Source organism: Salmo salar, chromosome 09, assembly GCF_965601325.2.
Source record: "Salmo salar chromosome 09, fSalSal1, whole genome shotgun sequence".
Lineage (NCBI taxonomy): Eukaryota > Metazoa > Chordata > Actinopteri > Salmoniformes > Salmonidae > Salmo > Salmo salar.
In genome coordinates, this window is record NC_138299.1 from 71,484,273 (window position 1) to 71,507,072 (window position 22,800).

Here is a 22,800-nt window from a genome sequence, read left to right on the forward strand (position 1 = left end):
TTAGCTGGCTGACCTAATGCTTGTACAAAAAGAATACTCTTACATCCAGGAATAGGTTTAATCTGTGTCTGGGAAACCACTGCTTAGTGTTCTGACCCAAGTTAATGAATGAGAAGACATTTACTTAAATCACAGATTTTAATAACCTAAACATGAGTTGATTCATCTTCACCAACATTCTCACAAACCAGGAAATGTATTTTTGAATGAAATTGTTAAACCAGCAAAAGTCATACAAAGACATGCATTTGTAGAAATCACAAGCATAGATGCACACATTGAATCATAATGGAAAACATGAAAAGTAAAAAGATAGAAGCCTTACAGATTAGTCAGCTAACTATTGTAACACAAACTTAATTCACACGTGGCATACATATTGCTGGCTTTCTCAACAAAGGCCATTGTCTTTGGGAGAAACAAACCTGGCTTCAGCCAACCTATAAAAGACACTGGTTTTCAACCTTGAAAATGAATCTTTAGGTGGATTGAGAGAAGTATATAATGCTATGCATTGCACATTATGCAGCCCTGCATGCCAGGCTTAAAGAGCAAGACTGCACATCATGGGACTACTCCCATGTCTTCAAGTGTCTGTACATAGCAACCAGACAGAGTGAGGAGGTATGTGGTGACTAGGCCTTTCCTTAGGCTTATTCAATGTGGCAAACGCTCCCCATTTTGAGTATAGAAATGTGTTGCATAGAGCTGACACAAACCTCTATTTGCTATGTACATTGTGCTCATTCTATATGAAGGATTTATTTTTGCAACGTTTCACCATAGTTGAAACGGCCTGTGATGTGGCTTTCTTGACCGAGCCCAAAGACCCTATAGTTCAGCCTCTTGGGAAACGGCTAACTATAGTTCAGCCTCTTGGGAAACGGCTAACTATAGTTCAGCCTCTTGGGAAACGGCTAACTATAGTTCAGCCTCTTGGGAAACGGCTAACTATAGTTCAGCCTCTTGGGAAACGGCTAACTATAGTTCAGCCTCTTGGGAAACGGCTAACTATAGTTCAGCCTCTTGGGAAACGGCTAACTATAGTTCAGCCTCTTGGGAAACACTTTTGGGGAACAGCTAGGGAATTACTGACTTAGCTTTAGCGGTTAATGTACACCCATATCTCCTACTAATGTTTCAAAGTTGACCAATAAATGGATATTTTCAAGTTTATTTGGGTAAGGCAAAAATGGCTGTCATTTTACAGATTCTTCAAGGGCTGATTGCTTCTTAATTCTGTCAGAAGAGGAATGGCATACATGGAAGCCTAAGTATAGACAGACAATAACTCTGTTATATCTAGTGTCCAGTCAGAAATCGCAATGGCTTTTTTCCTCAATAAGATTGAGTTACTAACTGTACATGTGCAACGCCATGCCTCATAGCGCACAATCTTGTGTAGTTTTCAATGTATATGAGGAATGATAAGGACCCGTGGTGGCATGAGGCTGCGGAGGGGAGTACGGCTCATGATAACCATAACGGAGCAAATGAAATGGCATCAAACACATGGAAATCAAGTGTTTGATCCCATTCCCTCCATTGCGCTCCAGCAATTACAACGAGCCTGTCCTCCCTCATTAAGGTGCCACCAACGTCCTGTGGTTTGGTTACTACATCGAGGCCAAAAATAAATTAAAAAATGATTTCTAACCCTCTCAGACATACAATGAATACAAGATGATTATTTTTAGCGTAGAACCCCCCCCCCCCCCATCTCAGACAAAAAATAAAAAATAAAAATCACTAAACCAGACAATCGTGATAGACAACAGCGCAGTATCATTTTACCTCAGGGCACACAATCACAACACCACCAGGCAATACATTCAGGTGCCTCTTTTTCCAACTAGGGAGAGGCCTCCTTACAGGCTACCTTGAATGGTGGTCTTCACAGGGAAGGGAGCATCAGCAGAGACACTTTCAAGAGAGCTTTTCACATAGTTCAAAATACTCAACAAAAACACACCTAAAAACTAAACGACGCAAAATGCATCATACTGGCTGTATTTCGAAAGTTATACATCTTGAAAACTTGATTGCTGACATGCAAAACATTTTAGGACTATATCAACAATAGACTAAGGACCCTTAGCAGTGAGAATTAGAATGCCTAATGTAAATATCATGGGATTTGGCCTTTTCAACTATTTTTGGAGGGAATTCTAGGCCCTTTGGGGTAAGTTCAAAATCTTGATGGAACATCAAAGTACAAAAATCCTTTAAGATTGGTTGTCTTAACAAAACCTAAGTGATTTTGTTTTTAATGACCTCTGAATTGCAGAGTTCCATCTTTGGCCTGACCTCTTGGCATTGGATTGGTTGAAACCCTGCTCAGCAGAGGTATTAAAAAGGATTAGCAAGAAATTCCCCAGAAGTGACAGAAAACTAAAATGACCCCAACATGAACCCAAACGACAACATCCACAGTATTGCAAAGAAATGCATATGACAAAACGCATTATTTGAGAGTTCCCGATGCATAGGACAATCAATTAAGACATTTCACAACCTCCCCCTCAAGACAAAATGGCTCACAAAGGACTTGGTCTCAGCAGCCGTCTCCAGACAGAGAGAGCGGGGGCCATATCAGCCTGATAGGACCCCGACAGTGTGTCAATGTACGGAATGTCAACTCTCATTTCTGGCGTCAACGATTTAAGGATCCTATGATGGAAACGCTGGAATCCCAGTTCAATTCACCATCGGATGTGCAAAGGCCGAAAATAAAGGGAATATTGGGGAACATGTTCGTTTGCTGATTAGATCAGTCATTCTCTATGGTCCAAAAAGTCCAGGGCATAAGATTATTTATAGTGTCAAGGCACATTTGGTTACAGCATCCACCACAGTGGCAAATTGGTTGTCAAGGCTGTTCAGGTTTTAATTGGTTTGACGAGTAATTTTTTTCCCCACGTCCACAGTGATTTTGGTGTATAATTGATCCTTCTCCACTTTCACCACTTTGTACGACAGGGTTTTTATGCCATCTTTGTTCATGGTCTCCTTGGTGTGGGCGATGCGGTCGAACCTGTAAAGAAAAAACACAGCTCAACCACAATTCAATGACATGGTTTAAGAACCATGTCTTTTTTTATTTGGTTAAGGTGTAGCCTATGGCAAACATCTCCTCTGGATTTCACAAAAATCATTGCTTGTTATACACTACCTGATTAAACGCTACTCAAGAAATCTAACCACGACAATCAAACAAATCAAAGTGCTACTGAAAAGTAATCCGCTATACAGTCTAGCTAACTGCCGCCGCTGATCAATAGATAATCAATAGCCCTGAAGGATCAGTTTGGCCTAGTGTGATAATGACCACATTTATTGTCATGGATGTTGAGGCTTCTACTGCACGTCAATGTTTGCCCAGGCTTCTATTGCACGTCAATGTTTGCCCAGGCTTCTATTGCACGTCAATGCCTTCCGAGGTTTTTATTGCAGTGTTAAGTTTGCATCTGTACAGAGAAGAATGGCCGAGCTGACCAAGTCATCCAGTGTTCGTGAGAAATGACGTCAAGGGAAAGAGTAGTGAGTGACTGGATCCTTGTGTGACGAGGGCAAGGAGAGCCTGGGGAGTGTTCAACTGTGCACACCTTTTGTTCCCTCTCTTCTGCTCTCCTTTACAGATCTGAGAGCTGGATAAGTGAAACCAATATAGCTGAAACTAGGTGGACCTAGAGATGTGCAACTTTCTCTTTGAAGGCGATTTGATGTGATACAGGAACGATATGTTTTAGTTTGAAACGATTCGGTTTGATTAGAGAATTATTCGATGCACTATCATTTGTTGCATAAACACATTCCTTTTCCATTCTAAATTAAAAATCTGTTGCTGATGGAGCTCATGAGCTGGGCCTCTCTGAGCGGACTTTGTGTGTGTGTGTGTGTAAATTAAATATGTCTATGTAAGCACCTGAGCTGAGCCATGAGGGAGACTAGTAGGGATTAAAAAGTTTAATATACAAATGAACCCCAACCCAATTGTAGGCTACTGATATTGCCTGGGGTTGTCCGGCATGCAAAATGACTTGTCGACCTCTAGTTGACAGTCATCGATCTACCGATTAAATCGGCATGGCCGATTAATTAGTACCGATTTCACGTTTTCATAACAATCGGTAATCTGCCTTTTTGGATGCCGATTATATTGCATTGCTCGAGGAAACTGCGTGGCAGGCTGACCACCTGTTACGCGAGTGCAGCAAAGAGCCAAGGTAAGTTGCTAGCTAGCATTAAATGTATCTTATAAAAAACAATCTTCACATAATCACTAGTTAACTACACATGGTTGATGATATTACTAGGTTAACTAGCTTGTCCTGCGTTGCCTGTTAATTTATCATCGAATCACAGCCTACTTCGCCAAACGGGTGATGATTTAACAAGCTCATTCACGAAAAAAAGCACAATCGTTGCACGAATGTACCCAACCATAAACATCAATGCCTTTCTTAAAATCAATACACAGAAGTATATTTTTTAAAACCTGCATATTTAGTTAAAAGAAATTCATGTTAGCAGGCAATATTAACTAGGGAAATTATGTCACTTCTCTTGCGTTCATTGCACGCCGAGTCAGGGAATATGCAACAGTTTGGGCCGCCTGGCTCGTTGCGAACTAATTTGCCAAAATTGTACATAATTATGACATAACATTGAAGGTTGTGCAATGTAAACAGCAATATTTAGACTTAGGGTTGCCACCCGTTTGATAAAATACGGAACGGTTCCGTATTTCACTGAAAGAATAAATGTTTTGTTTTCGAGATGATAGTTTCCGGATTTTACCATATTAATGACCTAAGGCTCGTATTTCTGTGTTTATTATATTATAATTAAGTCTATGATTTGATAGAGCAGTCTGACTGAGCAGTGGTAGGCAGCAGCAGGCTCATAAGCATTCATTCAAACTTTACTGCATTTGCCAGCAGCTCTTAGCAATTGTTGATTCACAGCGCTGTTTATGACTTCAAGCCTATAAACTCCTGAGATTAGGCTGGCAATACTAAAATGCCTATTAGAACATCCAATAGTCAAAGGTATATGAAATACAAATGGTATAAAGAGAAATAGTCGACGCGTCATAATTCCTATAATAACTACAACCTAAAACTTAACTGTAAATAGTGAAGAACTGGGAATATTGAACCACCAGCTTTCATATGGTCTGAGCAAGGAACTTAAACGTTAGCTTTTTTACATGGCACATACTGCATTTTTACTTTCTTCTCCAACACTGTGTTTTTGCATTATTTAAACCAAATTGAGCATGTTTCATTATTTATTTGAGGCTAAATAGATTTTATGTATTATATTAAGTTAAAAAAATAATAATAATAATTTTAAAAAAGTGTTCATTGTTCATTCAGTATTGTTGTAATTCACATTACAAATTTTTTTTTTATTAAACAAAATTATCTTTTTAAAAAAAAAAAAATATATATATATATATATATATATATATAAAAACAACAAAAATATATATATAAAAAAAATAATAATACTTGTTTTTTTTTTTTTTTATAAATAATAATAAAAAATAAAAATAAAAATCGGTATCGGTATTTTTTGGTACTCCAATAAACCGGTATCGGTGTTGAAAAATCACAGTTGGTCGACCTCTACTGTCAACACAGTAACATGCAGTTCGACACTGAAGGAGAGGACGTATCAGTTGTCCCAAAAGAAGGTGATTTTGGAAGAGAGAGAATGTAGGCCTAACATGAACTAAACATTTTAGTGACCCGTAAACGTTTGAATACATTTTTTTGACCGATGCATGCTACATTTGGATCGGTTTGGAGTCCACGGACCGATGCACTTGCATCTTAAACGTTTGAAAAATCGGGGACCGGTGCGTATCGTTGAATCAGTACATCCCTTGGTGGACCTATTGCTTACTCCTATTAAATCCGATTTGGCTAGATTCATGCGAAAGGGAGTGAACAAACCCAGAGAGGGTACCATTATACATGGAAATACAGCCCCTGAGAACAGGAGTCGGAACCTCACCTCTGTGGGTTGTCTTCGTTCCCACCGTCCCGGTTGTGGCGGATCATCCTGCATTTCCCCACGGCTCCGCTGGGCCGTGAGATGGTCATCCCCTTGGAGTTCAGCCTGTTAAAAACACAGCAGCAGCATGAGTCAGACCATCAGTCTAACTAAAACACTGTGGGACGCAGTTACAACAGCTTTTACACCTGGGAGAAAATCTGCACGTTTTTCTTACAATAGTGAAATAAACCTAAAAAAGGTCAAAGAAAAAGTAGGATAGATGTGAAATGGAGTAAAACAGGTTATTTGGTTTTCATTCAGTTGCCTCTGTGCAAGAGATGCAAATAGTGGACTATTGCCTAACTCAATAGGTGTAACCAGAGAGGAAGAGGCAAAGCGAGAGGGTTTACTCTGCACAAAATCTGTCCACGTTAAGCAGATCATTCATTATTAAGCAAGTGAGGCGTTTTTGTATTGGGGGGCAATGAGTGTCAAATTATATTAAAAAGATAAAACTGAATTGCTATTTTGATACATAAGGCTTATTTCATCTAATAAAAGTTTTGTAATGCTTAGGTTGATATGAGTGCACTGATATAAGTGTGATGCAATCGACATCCCGGCAACTTTGAGAAAAAAAAACAAAACAAAAAAACATAGGCTTCTCATTATTATATCCAGACTCTCTGGTGTAACTACACTGGAAATCGCTTGTTTGTGTAGCATGGTTCAGGGTCACAGCTGATAAAAGCTTCCAGACCACAGTGAATAACTGAGTATGTCTGGAAACATCCTGTCTGCCATTGTTTACAGTATCCCTATCAAAATGGATACGGTGACTTATCAAGCAAACACTCCAAAGAGCTGAAAAAGCAGCAGAGACAAAAACAACAACAACATGTTAACACGTTGTGCTGTTGGGCATTCATCAGTATGTGTGGAGTTCATCTATAATTCAGTTCTGGAGACAGTGTTCAGTTTGTCTGGTCTATAGTGAAGCTATTGGGTTACGCAAGTCTCAAATGCAGAAGTTAACGAGGCACAGTATATGTTATGCAGAGAATTTAATCCCAAAACCGTCCCTTTGATATTTTAAATAAACATACATATATTTAAGTAAATAAAAACATGCTTAAGTGCCAAAATTCAGCATCTTTTGACATGTCCCTCGTTTTCACCATCACTGTCAGGCCCTAGTCAGTGTTGCTTTGACATTATTTTAAGGCCTGTTATAAACTGAACTCATTTTAATATTGTGAAACAATTTTTTTTTTTACATTTTATTCTAAAGAAACATTGAATATCTAATAGTCAAATTATAGTATGAAAAGAAAAAAAAGTTTGCTCTACTGGTTACTGGACCCCACTTCTTCCTCCATAGTCAGAAAACAGAGCAGCAAATAGTCCAACGCTCACAGCATTGCTACCTAAGGCTAAACTGAATAGCATTTAAGCCATTCTGACAGCCGACCTTTGAAGGCAGTGCTGCTCCTGTCAGCACGTTGATAGTCTAGAGGCAGGCTATTCGAAACACATGACTCAAGACAAATAAGGTATACAAGTTCCATTCAAATGACATGCCAAACTCCTTCCAATCTTTACAACACTGCTTTCTGCATTAGTGATTTAAAATGCTTGTTTGTCTAACTGATAGAGGTAAGGAGAAACAAGCCTTTGTGCATTTAATAAGAAGAAACTAAATAATACAAGATTAATTTGGCAAGTGACACTTTATATATGTAGCCTCCTCTTTTTTTGCCTGATTCTTGACTAATCCTTTATAGAGCCTGGTTTTGATCAGTCACGTGAAAAACAAGAAAAAAGCCTTAGTAACAAGTGTGTGCTGTTGGCATCGTTCAGAAACTGGAGAAACAGAGATAGCTGGAGGGGGGTGTGTTCCGGGAGTGTCTCAGAGACAAGACACATACCCCTCCTCACAAATGACAAGTTTGTGTGGGTGTCCCATCTGCTTGTGAAAGCGCCTCAGCTGAAATGGATGCTAACAGGATACTCACTGATACATAATTTCCTTCAAGAGCAAATGGTGGTAGTGGCATACAAGGGCACCCTTGGGGGCAAGTTGGAACAATGGAAAAAGTAGGGCTAAAAACACAACAACGCACACTGACGAATGACAAGAACTAGGCTCATGTAACAGGGTTTCAACATTGCTCACTCAAGAAAATATTTTAATGTGAAACCTTGGCTATCACTTTACCCAATAAATATGAATGATCTGCTTTTTACATTGAGTCCTCCTATGAGCCACAGACATTTGTCTGAGAGTGGCTGTGCGGACTCTGACCTGTTGAAAATGTCGTCGTCCTCCCCTCCCCAGCCCCAGTAGTTGTTGGGGAAGCCGTTGATCTTGAGGAATTGCTCCTTGCTCATTGACGACACGCCTCCAAAGTACTGGTTGTACGGCAATCTGAGAGCAAGAGAGAGAGAGACACAGAGAGAGCGAGCGAGCGAGCGAGAGAGAGAGAGAGAGAGAGCGAGAGAGCGGAAAGAGAAAAATAAATATAGAACGTTGAATTTGTTTAGAGTTTAAACTAGGCTTGGGCAGTAAACCGTATACTAGGATATTTGGAAATAGCCACAGGATGGTTTTTTAGTGAAAGTCATTGTTTTTTTATTCAATAGAGTGATCAGGGACGTACAACTATAGTTTTTCCATTCACAGAAAAATACATTAGAGCAACTGGAGTTGGCTTCATTTTTATCAGATGACAACAGAAGTGCAACGCTATTTGGTTGGCAGCCACACAAGTAAATTAGCTTTTAAATGAAAAAGCAAGGTCTTTTTTGTTGTTGTTGATGCACGGCCATCATATTTCTAATGTCTAGGCCCATCATAAAAAGAATACAGCCAGCTACATTTCCTAATGTTTTGTTTAAAGCTAATCTTGCATTTTACCAGAGAAAAATAGGCTGGCTACACCAAGAAAAGTACCGGGGAGAAAATAATCGCTGTCTGCTGATAGAATGCACCTTTGTGAATTCTCATTCAAGTTTAGAAGTGCAACTGAAGCACAAAATTTGTCTGATGGGGAGCAGAAATTACAATAAGAAGTATTTTAGATCTGCGTTTATAAAACGCAGCAAGAAATAATTTTATGCGTCTAATCTTTTTTTCCTGCGTGAAAAAAAAAGGGGGTAAATGACTCTGGCTCTAACAGAAACCGCAGTCAGTGGCTTACGTTCTACGATAGAGGAAGTATCAGCCTAGCAGATGAGGTGCTGCAGAAAAACCCTCTTCCTCAGTTTGTATCACTGCCTTTTGCAAGTTACATGCTGGCTCTCTGTACAGTGTACTGTAGGGAAACATGGAGCCAAGAGACTGAAGCACCCTGGTTTAGCCTTGCCTCACTTTCCTGTTTATTTTGGACACCGAATTAGCCTTGGCTATAACGACATTCTTTAAATCCTATCGCTAACATTGGAAAGGTCAGCACAATTAAGAAAATCAACAAAAATTTAATAAAATGCATGAATCCATTGTGGGACTTAGTCATCGAACAAATTACCCAACAAGGGGAGCTTGGCGTCTTTCCTGGAGACGGATTTCCCTGCCAAAATCCTGTTGGATATTGAATCCAGATGCTTGGTGAGCTACATGCCCTTCAAGGAACATGACACACAGTATACAAGCTGTTGTGTGTGCAACAAAGGGAAGGGTTTGGTGAGAGGATGCCCATAAAAGCCCAGTTACAAGCTGAGAGACCTGTACTATGACCAGTACACAGGTGGAACTCATGACTATGACGTTACATCTGGGGTCAGCTTACCTTACCAATTTAAATCTTACATCAGAAGCAGGTAACAGAGCCAAACTGACTGTAGATCAGCGCCTCGCCAAGCATAAGGTCTACAGCTGTGTCGGACCAGAGCTGTGTATCACAACAGAGGAGAAGCTCCCAAATCCTTTTATCAAACACACAGACAAAGATACAGTCTCTAGCGTCAGAGCTCCTCCCTGTCTGACATGTAACGGTGTTACACATGTAGAGAAACAAGCCTTTGTTCATTTAATAAGAATACATTAAATAAAAACAGCATTCCTTTGGCAAGTGACACTTTATATGTGGCCTGCTGTTTTACAGAACCTGGTTTTGATCAGTCACATGAACAATAAGGAAGAAGGAAATCCTTAGTAACAACTGTCACCTGTGCTGCTGGCATCATTCCTCTAAGCGCAGTGGTAATTCAGCAGTTAATGGGTTCAAGTGAGTGACACGAACAGAACGTCTTAGAACCCACAGGTGCTCTTTAAGCTTTTATGTGGACACTCCCGTGTGTGTGAACGCTCATTCGTGTCGGTACTATGTCTGGGCAGTGAACTGGAGGGAGACAGACAGACAATTCCAGGGCTATCCGTGGGAGCGTTGGCTTACCTGAAGCCAAACTTGTCCATGGAAACAGACAGGTGCCTGGGCTGGCTGAAGCACCTGTAGGTGTTGCGGTCATCCATGGGGATGAGGTCCACGTCACTGAACACAAAGCAGCCGTAGTCGTACTCCTTCAGGGCCTCCGAGTAGCCAACGTTGAGGAGCTTGGCGCGGTTAAAGACCTCATCACCGTCCTAGAGTGTGTGAATGGAGGGAATATGGGGTTAGAATTGGAAGGTGAATCATGTAGAAAGAAAATACTTATTTTTGAGTGTCTAGACAAAGGTAGGAAACTCTGGTCCTCATTGGTTGGTTGGCCACCCATGTCTCACGCACACCAGAACTAAGGCTAAACTGAAGCATCCAGGCGGCTATCTATTATAATGCGATTGACAATGCAAACGTGTCAGAAACAGTACCAGACTTGTTTAAATGTAAGGTTTGGACAACTGGAAAACATTGCCAAATTACAATACAGGACTTAAGAGTCGTTTGTCTTTGAAGTTGTGTAGGCATCTTGTTGTTTGCTGGAAAACATGTGTTTACCTTGAAATCAGCAGTGTGTGTACTTACAAACTTTCATTGAAATTCATGTTCTGTGTTGCTGATGCAGTGTGATCAAAGCCTTGCACGTCCAGCTATTTAATGTGACTCGATGTAGCTGTAAGAGGATTGCTCAAGAACATGGATAGGTTGCCCACATGAACAAAGACTAAAGTACACTATGGTATAAATACTACCGTATTCACTGTAGTGTTTTTGCAGACTATTGTCTGTAAAAACACTACAGTGAATACGGTAGTATTTACAGTTAGCTACTGTATAAATATTGTAGTACATTTTTTGGTATATATACACACACACACACACCCCTCAATAAATAATGTAGTATTTACTGTAGTGTTTTTGCAGACATTACTGTAATATTTAGTGTTTTGGTTTTAGTATCTTTGACATTGAAGTGGATGCTTTCTCCTTAAGGAAAGAGCTTCTGCTCTTTTCTATAACCGACTGGGAACACAATAAATGGTCTATACTTGGCATGCATGTTTCTCACTTATGGGTGGCACAAATTGCGATAAGGAGCATGCAATAAGCAGGGTATATGCAAATTAAAAACTGTAGTATTACTATAGTTTAAAAAGTATGTTTTTTTGCGGACTGTGGTGTTTTTGCAGGCATTACTGAAGTATTTACTACAGTACTTATCTGTAGTATTTAATATTGTATTCTACAACATTCTATAGTAAGTATTACACATGATCGAGGGATACTACAGTGTATAGTATACTAGAGTTTAATATACACTGCTCAAAAAAATAAAGGGAACAATGTAACTCCAAGTCAATCACACTTCTGTGAAATCAAACTGTCCACTTAGGAAGCAACACTGATTGACAATAAATTTCACATGCTGTTGTGCAAATGGAATAGACAACAGGTGGAAATTATAGGCAATTAGCAAGACACCACCAATAAAGGAGTAGTTCTGCAGGTGGTGACCACAGACCACTTCTCAGTTCCTATGCTTCCTGGCTGATGCTTTGGTCACTTTTGAATGCTGGCGGTGCTTTCACTCTAGTGGTAGCATGAGACGGAGTCTACAACCCACACAAGTGGATCAGGTAGTGCAGCTCATCCAGGATGGCACATCAATGCAAGCTGTGGCAAGAAGGTTTGCTGTGTCTGTCAGCGTAGTGTCCAGAGCATGGAGGCGCTACCAGGAGACAGGCCAGTACATCAGGAGACGTGGAGGAGGCCGTAGGAGGGCAACAACACAGCAGCAGGACCGCTACCTCCGCCTTTGTGCAAGGAGGAGCACTGCCAGAGCCCTGCAAAATGACCTCCAGCAGGCCACAAATGTGCATGTGTCTGCTCAAACGGTCAGAAACAGACTCCATGAGGGTGGTATGAGGGCCCGGCGTCCACAGGTGGGGGTTGTGCTTACAGCCCAACACCGTGCAGGACGTTTGGCATTTGCCAGAGAACACCAAGATTGGCAAATTCACCACTGGCGCCCTGTGCTCTTCACAGATGAAAGCAGATTCACACTGAGCACATGTGACAGACGTGACAGAGTCTGGAGACACCGTGGAGAACGTTCTGCTGCCTGCAACATCCTCCAGCATGACCGGTTTGGCGGTGGGTCAGTCATGGTGTGGGGTGGCATTTCTTTGGGGGGGCCGCACAGCCCTCCATGTGCTCGCCAGAGGTAGCCTGACTGCCATTAGGTACCAAGATGAGATCCTCAGACCCCTTGTGAGACCATATGCTGGTGCGGTTGGCCCTGGGTTCCTCCTAATGCAAGACCTCATGTGGCTGGAGCGTGTCAGCAGTTCCTGCAAGAGGAAGGCATTGATGCTATGGACTGGCCCGCCCGTTCCCCAGACCTGAATCCAATTGAGCACATCTGGGACATCATGTCTCGCTCCATCCACCAACGCCACGTTGCACCACAGACTGTCCAGGAGTTGGCGGATGCTTTAGTCCAGGTCTGGGAGGAGATCCCCCAGGAGACTTTATAAGTCGCTCTGGATAAGAGCGTCTGCTAAATGACTTAAATGTAATGTAATGTAAATGAGACCATCCGCCACCTCATCAGGAGCATGCCCAGGCGTTGTAGGGAGGTCATACAGGCATGTGGAGGCCACACACACTACTGAGCCTCATTTTGACTTGTTTTAAGGACATTACATCAAAGTTGGATCAGCCTGTAGTGTGGTTTTCCACTTTACTTTTGAGTGTGACTCCAAATCCAGACCTCCATGGGTTGATAAATTTGATTTCCATTGATTATTTTTGTGTGATTTTGTTGTCAGCACATTCAACTATGTAAAGAAAAAAGTATTTAAGAAGATTATTTCTTTCATTCAGATCTAGGATGTGTTGTTTAAGTGTTCCCTTTATTTTTTTGAGCAGTATATAATTCAATAGTAAGTACCGTAGTATTTGTTCATGTGGGTGGGATTGTCTTTTTTTCTCTTTTTGTCTTCTCAGGCTGAAAAAAAGGCAGGGTTACCAGGGCTGATGTAGTTCTACTGGGATGATGCTCTGTGCTGTGTCCTTTGGCAAAAGAACGGGAGCATCGTGTTCTGTGTCAGTGTGCCTTCAATGTGGGCGAAGTGCCTCTCAATGGATACGTCTCATATGTCAATGGCTTGATCTGATGGTCCTCCAGAAAAGGTCTGCCTGAATACCCATAGAACCAAAACTGGCTAAAATATTCAAAAAAAATGGGGCAGATGAAACCTCCTAATAACATGACCTCAGTCCTTGTTTCGATTGCATCAAATAAAACCGTGGCTAGTGTTCTTCAAAAGACAATTCACTTAAACAGAGCAAGAAAACCAGAACGAGGGTGTGTGATGCCAAGAAGCAGCACAGTTAATGTAATCTGGACAGGAGTCCCGACAATTGAATGAATGTTCAGTAAGTAGTGTTCTCCGCTGAAGCACTTTGTCAGTCACATGTCATGTTACACATTGTGGCGATAAGAGAGACCGTCATATGATGCCTGATTAAAATAAACTTTGAGACATCTGCTACGGTCTGAAATAAGCATCCGCTAAGGAGGTCTATGACTGTGTTTGTTCTTGGGAGTGTGTTGTTTCCCCTCCACCAAGTGATGCATCCCGCTCTCCTACAGTGCATGACAGCCTCATTTGAATACAGGGTGTGGATCATTTGCAAAGACAGAAAGAATCAAGTGTAGAAGATTTCAGAAGTGCATGTGACCAAAATAGATTTCTCTCAGTCAATAATAAGAAAGAGACAGAAAGAGACAGAAAAGAAGCACACATTACCAGTAGAACCCCTCAGCCCATGGAGTCACGCAACTGGCCAGAGCAAGCAGGGGACAATTTTCTCCTCTTCCAGCGACCACAGCCATTGGCCAGACACGCCTGACATGCAAAAGGGGAGGCGTTTTGAGCAAGGGGGTAGGGAAACGAGGAAGACATTTTAAAAAAGAGAGGAAAGGACAGGAAAGGAGAAACAGAAGAGAGAAGCAGAAAGATTGAGTAGAACTCCAACAAAGACCCAATAATTGTGTTTAACAGCATTGAAGGGCCCTTTAGCAATAGCTAGGTGACTCGACTACAGAAGAAGTCAGATTGACTCATTAGTATAATAGCAGGCATTAAAGCTACTTTTCTTTGCAGTGGACACCACCATGTCAAGCCTGACATCTTGAACCAATTTGCTACTTGTGTTGGAGACCAGAGTAGAGTATACTAAAAAAAAATATATATAAGTATTATATATTCAAATAGAACCATGTATTTGCTGCGTATGACGTTCTAGGTCTGGCGTTCAGTCTACACTACAACATGTTGGTTGAGCCACACTTTACCTGTTGGTGGGTGGGAGGCAACAAGTCCTGGCATGAGAACAAAGAGTCAATTAGGCCTTCAAGCTGAAAAACAGTACTGGCCTCCCAAGAGTCAATAATACCTCCATCTGCAAAGAATCATGTCATTAAACTACACATAACTGATACAGATTTAATCTACAATATGGTCCTGTATGACCGTATTAACTTTGGCTTGTCAATAAATGTTCAAAAGTGACTTTGGTTTATCCCAGACAGTGTTAATGACTTGAAGGATATTGAGAAGGATAGATATCGTTATCCTACGTTCAGGTCAGCCTTTGTGTGAAATTGGATTAGATGACCCAATAACTAATACATTTTTACATTGTCAACTCTGGGCTGTGCAATGGTATTCATATTCCAGTTTGTCCTTTTGCCAGATTGATTTCCAAATACCCTTGAGGTGAACTCCAGTATTCACATAGTAAATCCCCATACCTGTGAGAACATAGTCTAACACTTTCAATGAGAACACACACTCCCACACTGAAATCGTGAAAAAACATGTTTCTGCCCATCTGTGGCCTCATGTTTCTACTGAAGTAGGGATGCACCCCCTGATAAATCTCAACAACCAAAATAGTACTCCTGTATGAGCGGAGAAAAATACTTGTGGGGGTGCTGCATCCAATTTAGTTGTTTTTCTATAAAACGTATTTTTATTTTTTACAAAAAGTCTAAATACATTTTACCAGGAAAAATCAAAAAACTGAGAAAGCGAAAACTAAAATAAAAAACTAAATGACTCACGCAAAAAAAGTAATTGATTTTAGAGGGCCCTATAGTGGCACCACTCAGGCTAATGATTGCCACTGACCAAACCAGGCCAGTTTGTAGCTATTATAGTAGTCAAAACTGAGGAGCCAACTTGTTGTGGCACTAAGTGCTTATCATGATCACTACTCTATGGTCAACTTGTCAGTCTTTGATCAAAAGTGTTGGCTAGTAGCCATCTAGATACTTAGATTACTTGATTAGAGGCAATATGATATTCACCATGTTGCACCAAGAGCATGTCAAACTAGTGTAGAACTGTGCTTTGTTGATGATTTTTTTTAAATTAAAAAACAGACTTGATATCACCTGAGCAGGTAACTACATACGCTAAACAATAATGCTAAAAGTAAAACATTAAAATCGATAGTTACACATCAGAATATTATTTTTGCGCTAGTTGGCTGTACCTGGACCAAAACCACACTTTTTATCCCCTAATAGCTTGTTCTCAAATAAGGATCCAATTTGTTTTCAGCGCTTTCATTACCATGATTGAGCAAAACTCGTTTTTCTCGTGGCTCTCTCGTCTCTCTGCAGCAGACCGCATCGAATCGCAATAGAAATCACAGTATCAAATCGCGATACGTACAGAATCGCAATACATATCGTATCAACGCCTAAGTCTCATGACATCGTATCATGAGGTCCCTGGCAATTCCCAGTCCTACTAAACTAGGCCTATATGATCACACTAAAACGGCCCAAATTAGGCCTACTGACTGTTTTTCGATCTAGAAAAGACAGGAAGTGTGTCTAGGCCAGGTTCCCCAAATGTTTTGCATGAAAGTTGAAGTACAACCCTTGTTGAATTCTTCCTTTAGTTATCTGTAACCAACTCTATACCTTGTTGTACATCAAAGAAAGAGTGTTCCATTATACCAATAAAGGATCTTGATGAAAAGAAACAGGAATGTGAAAGGATAAAAAGAGCCTTCCGGGCGGGGCTATTCTCGCAGGTCTTTCAAGTGTCAGAGATAGACAGTGTGGCTTTCAGCGTTTTCTGCGTCACGTCCATTTGTGTTCGGTGATAGCCTCTTGGTTGTGCAAATACCATGAATAAATAAAAGGAAGTTGCTCATGGACAAAGAACAGATGCAGAGACAAATGCTGGCACTACATTTTAAGATCTGATTTCTTCCCATATATATACGGGAACACAAAGGACTACTGCAAATTGTAGTTCTTAAAAAGAAGGGAGGCATCAGTTACTTGGATGCTAGCCTACTCTTTATCTTGACTGGAAAGCAAGAAATTATTTTATTGAAAACGAGAGACACGTCAAACCTTTGACAGACTTGGAGAGAAAAAAATAAAATAAAAAAAAGGGCCTAAAAAGCTTATCTGACAAGCAACACAAGGTTGAATCTGACTGAAGTTCGCTGTCCCAGAAGAGTTAGGCTACTCAATAAGCATACAAATCTACCAGCATGTCTCAACGAGCCAAGTCACTTGGCAGCTGCCATTACAGCCTGTAATTTGGGGGCTTGATGCCCTTTTGTTTTTACACAGCCTAACCCACTCTGCTTAAAAGCGTAAAACCCAAATAAAATATGGTGAAAGTACTTGTACTTGTGATTTACAGTACCAGTAAACTCCAGCTAACCTATATTTCAAATATACAGACCACCTTTGTTTATTTCTTGCATTAAGATGGTTAAAACCTTTTAACCTGCGTTTCCCACTACTCCATCCTGCTGTATGCAGACAGAGAGCAGACGGGGGCCGGCTGGGAGGGACCCACCTGGTTGATGACATAGACGCCATAGTCCAACTGCTGGCGCTGAAGGATGGGGTGGAGGTAGTAGAGCCAGAACTTGAGGTGCTCGTCGCGGTTGCGGAAAGGGATGATGATGGCCACCTTCTGGAGGGCCATGCAGTCTTTGGGCTTGAAGCGCCCCCCATTCTTAAGATTGGGGTTTTCCTTCCTTACCACGTCCAGGCTGACTGGGTTGGAGAACTCAATTCGCAGTGGGCCAACTGGACGAGAACGAGAGAGGAAAGGTCATACATTTTTGTCAGGGCTCCATATCTACAATAGCCCTGATAATTGATGATTCGGTAGAGCCAATGTAAATAGCAAGTCAAATCTAAAACTCCATTGGTCCCAGGCCTCCCACAGTGAACTTCACTACTTTCATTAAATCTGCTTTCTCTGCCCTCAAATTTAGCCTCACATTGAAGTGTTTCACCATTTTCTTTTAGGACAACCATGGCTACAGGTAGAACAAAGTAATTTGATAAACAGTTGCATGAGTTTTATTGACAAATGTCAAAAGACAAATAAGGTCCACCAAACAAACCCTGATATAAAAAAATAATAATAAAATAAACGAATTTAAGTACAGAAATTGTTGGTGGGAAATGAATATCCACCTAGTCAGTGACAACTGAGTGGAGGTTGGAGTTTGTGACAGCAACTAAGTAATTTTGTTATAGTATTATATACACTATGTCCTGGGATTCCTATGATCTTCCATGTAAGAGAACCGCTTACCTTCTAACGACTCGTGCGGTTTGTGAATGCCACACAGCAAAACTGGTTACATGTGCTAGTTCGTGAGAGTTTCAGCTTTTCATTGATGGGTCCAAATAGATTGGATTTGTCTATCTCTTCTGCATCCGCTGATACCAACCATACATCTGTATGATTCACGGGGGCTGAGCAAGAGAGGTGTTTGTGAAACCAGGGTGTTTTTGGGAGCCGCCCGTGTCTCAAAGTCCGCTCTAGCTCAGCCACCGTTAAGCAGTCTGTAGCTCAAACAAACAATGTTTAAAATCGTATCGTAGGACTAATATAGGCTGGGCAGGTTTATACTATAGGAAGGAAATTTAGCCTAGTTATCCAATCTCCTGTTTTCAGCAATTGATTTTTCTCCTGACAATGTCTTCTGAAAGGTTTTATTATTAAAAGCTGCAATATGTATCTGTTTGGGCGACCTGACCAAATTCACATGGAAAAGGGTGTTATAGATCTGTCACTCATTGAAAGCAAGTCTAAGAAGCTGTATATCTGTTCTATGTGCACCATTTCTATGCGACACGTTCTTAAGTTTTGTTTTTGCGGCTTTTACTTCCTGTTTTATGCCCCAGCTTCACAAAGCTGAAAATACAATATCTTTGGTAATGCAAAATATATTTCACAGCAGTTTAGATGGTACAATGATTCTCTACACTAGTGGTTCCCAAACTTTTTATAGTCCCGTAGCTCTTCAAACATTCAACCTCCAGCTGCATAGCCCCTCTAGCACCAGGGTCAGCGCACTCTCAAATGTTGTTTTTTGCCATCATTGTAAGCCTGCCTCACACACACCATATGATACATTTATTAAACATAAGAGTGAGTGTGAGTTGTTGTCACAACCCAGCTCGTGGGAATTGACAAAGAGCTCTTATAGGACCAGGGAACAAATAATATTATAATAATGATGCTCTTTATTTAGCCATATAAAACATTTGTTCATCGAAAATTGTGAATAACTCACCACAGGTTAATGAGAAGGGTGCGCTTGAAATGCACATAACTCTGCAATGTTGGGTTGTATTGGAGAGAGTCTCAGTCTTAAATCAGTGTGTAGTTAGTTTTCATGCTAGTCAGGGCCCAGACACCACTCTCACATAGGTACGTGGTTGCAAGGGGCATCAGTGTCTTAACAGCGCGATTTGCCAAGGCAAGAAACTGAGTGTAGCCCTATACGGAAATCTGGCAGTGGCTTCTAATTAAATAAAATTTTCACAGAACCAGTTGTTGCAATTTTGATGAGGCTCTCTTGTTCAGATATCGGTAAGTGGACTGGAGGCAGGGCATGAAAGGGACAATGAATCCAGTTGTTTGTGTCGTCCGTTTTGGGAAAGTACCTGCGTAATTGCGCACCCAGCTCACTCAGGTGCTTCGCTATATCACATTTGACATTGTCCGTAAGCTTGAGATCATTTGCACACAAAAAAAAATCATACAATAATGGAAAGACCTGTGTGTTGTCCTTGTTAATGCAGTCATAAAAGAGCTCCAACTTCTTAAATCATAGCCACAATTTTGTCCCGCACATTGAATATAGTGGCGGAGAGTCCCTGTAATCCTAGATACAGATAATTCAGGCAAGAAAAAAACGTCACCCAGATAGCCCAGTCATCATGCAAACAGTCAGACATGTGGAAATGGTCAGTAAAGAACTTTAAGCTCATCTCTCAATTAAAAAAAAAAAAAAAACGTGTCAATACTTTGCCCGTTGATAACCAGTTGTAAAATCGTTACATGGTCGCTGGCCATATCATTGCATAATGCAGAAAATACACAAGAGTTCAGAGGCCTTGCTTTAACAAAGTTAACCATTTTCACTGTAGTGTCCAAAACGTCTTTCAAGCTATCAAGCATTCCCTTGCCAGCAAGAGCCTCTAGGTGGATGCTGCAGTGTACCCAAGTGGTGTCGGGAGCAACTGCTTGCACGCGCGTTACCACTCCACTATGTCTCCCTGTCATGGCTTTTGCGCCATCAGTACAGATACCAACACATCTTGACCACCAAAGTCCATTTGATGTCACAAAGCTGTCCAGTATTTTAAAAATATCCTCTCCTGTTGTCCTGGTTTCCAGTGGTTTGCAGAAGAGGATGTCTTCCATAATTGACCCCCCATAAACCTAACGGACATATACCAGGAGCTGTGCCAGACCCGCCACGTCTGTTGACTCATCCAGCTGTAACGCTTGTATGCAAAGCAGCAATTGTTTCGAAACATCTCCTGACCTGTCACTGATGTATCGTGAAACAGTGTTGTTTGACAATGGAATTGTCTGTATATAGTTTTTTGGGTCTTTCCCCCCAGCATTGTTCCAGCCATATCCACGGCAGCAGGAAGAATTAAGTCCTCCACAACAGTATGGGGCTTGCCTGTCCTAGCCACTCGGTAGCTCACCATATAAAGACTCTTCTAGCCCCTTCATATTAATGGTATCTGTTGCTTTTATACATGTCTTACTACTCAAAAGTTGTCTTTATTCTCACTGAAAAAACTCCTGGGGCATATTTTTCAAATTGTCATGTTTCGTTTCTAAATGTCTGAGTAAGAGTGAAGGTTTCCCGTGAGAGAGTAACGGTTAATGTGATTGGATGTTAATTATTTGACTAGGCTACCTGTATTTGACATTGTGTTGATATTTCGCTCTACACTAGATGGTTTAATTTTATTTTTTTCGGCAGTGAAACGAAGCTACTCGGGCAAAAAAACCTCAACCAAATGTATGGCCCAGATAGAAAATATAAAATGTACTGTTTGAAAATGCGAAGAATTAAAAATGTTATTATTATTTGGCGTACCCTCGATGGCATTGCATACCCCAGTTTGGGAATACCTGCTTAACTGAAAATAAGTGAACTATTAGAACGTTAGCAACCAGGAAATGTCAGAGTGATTTCTGCATAGTGTAACTTTAAAGACACAATAGTATGGCTCCTACAAGCCAGTGACTTACACAAGTAGCAACAGTAGGTCAAATTACAAAAGCCATACAAAAAAAGGTCATACTACATATATGACATAGTTTACTTATTGTATTGTTTTCTATAACGTGACCTTGAGGTTGACGTTCCTAAACCCCAAGACCGCATTGCTTTTCAATTCAATCGCCAAGACTGCTGAGGGCAGAACGAGTACACCACTGTTATCCACTGCCTCCCACCTCTGGAGCAGTCAGGGTTTTGTGGCAGAAGGATAGATCAGCTAGGGCCACAGCTGCATAAACATCTCTTTTTTGAAATCTGAGCTAAAGGAGAAGGCCACTGAACAACAACAACAAACCTGTGTGGAAATAAGCTAACGCAAACAATGAATTCAAGAGCACTAGCAGTAGACCTATGCTAAGCATTAATAATGCATGAGTGGGGCTATAGATAGATAGACCTATTGTATAAATAAGTGAAATACCAAACCCTACAGGGTAAGCGGTCATAAAATAACTGGTGGCTATGCACTCATCTATACCTTGAACTTGTAGTTTACATTAGGTTAGAGAATTAAGGGACATGTAATCCAAGCTCTTTATTCATTCCTTATCAGAGCATATGAATGATTGTGCCTGACAGACATGGGTAACAACTTTTATAATTGTTTGTTGATAAGAGACTTTGGCAAGACTACCAACCAATCATCGTACAATGCACCAGTGAGTCTACAGTTCACGCCATACACATTGATTACGCTATGTTGATTAAATATGTATGTTGTTCGTTTTGGCAACATATCAGCTAACGTTACTTACCAAGCAGTGGCGATGTGTCAGGACATTTTCCAAGTTCTTTGGTGATTGTAGTCACGTTGTCTACAGAAAAGTGGTTCGTTTCAAACGCGTCAGTTGCGGTGTCCTTTGATGCAGTTTGGTCGTGCTTCGCAAATGCAAAACGAAAATCTAACGACCTCACGTAAAAAATGAAAGTGACCGAAATATGGAAAAAACATAGAAGGACGACCAACTTGCATGTTCTATGGAGAACACTGAAATTCACTGTTGAATCCCGCATCGTTAGCTTGGTATGTTAAATTATATGGTTAAAACAAATCTAAAGTAGGTAACGTTAGCAAGTTATTTCACACCATACCCAATTTTCACGGATATCCCTGTCAACTAGCTAGCTAATTTACTAGATGTTAGCTGATGGTAAAAAAAAAATCATTTTCGCTCGAAACAACTTCAACTTAACGGTAGTTATATCCTTGTACTTTCGTCGTATTCCGTCCAGTAAAGAAGTTATCTTGTTGTAAAAGCCTCCCTCAAGTTACTATCACAACGGTCCCAAATTTCTTCAACGATTTAGCTAACTGACTATCAGGCGTTATCACTAGCTAGTAGCTAACAGTACAGCAGGGAATAATTACATAGAGCCGCAAGATTCTCTGAATAATCCGTTTCCCATTGGCCAAATTGACTTCTACTAAACTCAATTATACACATATATCCGATGGTATTAAAGCTAGTGTATTTAAAATATGACCTTCCAGGATTAACGAAGTAACTTCAGAGTTGTACAATTTCGAAAAAACAAAGTAATCCCCCTGACAGACATTTCCTTGTGGATACCTAACAAAAATTGTCGTCTAGTTCAAGTGGCATCTTCTTCATCTTCTTTAAAGTTTTATGGCAGACGACACCTATTGGTGTATTGCCGCCACCTACTGTACCGGGTGTAACAAAATAAATCCATTGCGAGAAGGAGGGGGACCCAGGATAATACTAAATAAATCGAACAACCATCCCACTCCTTCGGT

The 22,800-nt window shown here is 40.8% G+C and overlaps 1 protein-coding gene across 1 annotated transcript; it reads right to left on the reverse strand.

The window, feature by feature from the left end:
- Positions 1 to 119: 119 nt before the first annotated feature.
- Positions 120 to 22,645, reverse strand: LOC106611645 (beta-1,4-galactosyltransferase 1). Its single transcript, XM_014212067.3, has 6 exons — positions 21,797 to 22,645; positions 17,285 to 17,520; positions 10,401 to 10,588; positions 8,312 to 8,434; positions 6,025 to 6,129; positions 120 to 3,034 (listed from the first exon to the last, which is right to left on the reverse strand). Exons 1-6 carry the CDS (start codon positions 22,053 to 22,055, stop codon positions 2,887 to 2,889), a joined length of 1,059 nt encoding a protein of 352 aa, XP_014067542.3. The 5' UTR covers positions 22,056 to 22,645; the 3' UTR covers positions 120 to 2,886.
- Positions 22,646 to 22,800: the final 155 nt, after the last annotated feature.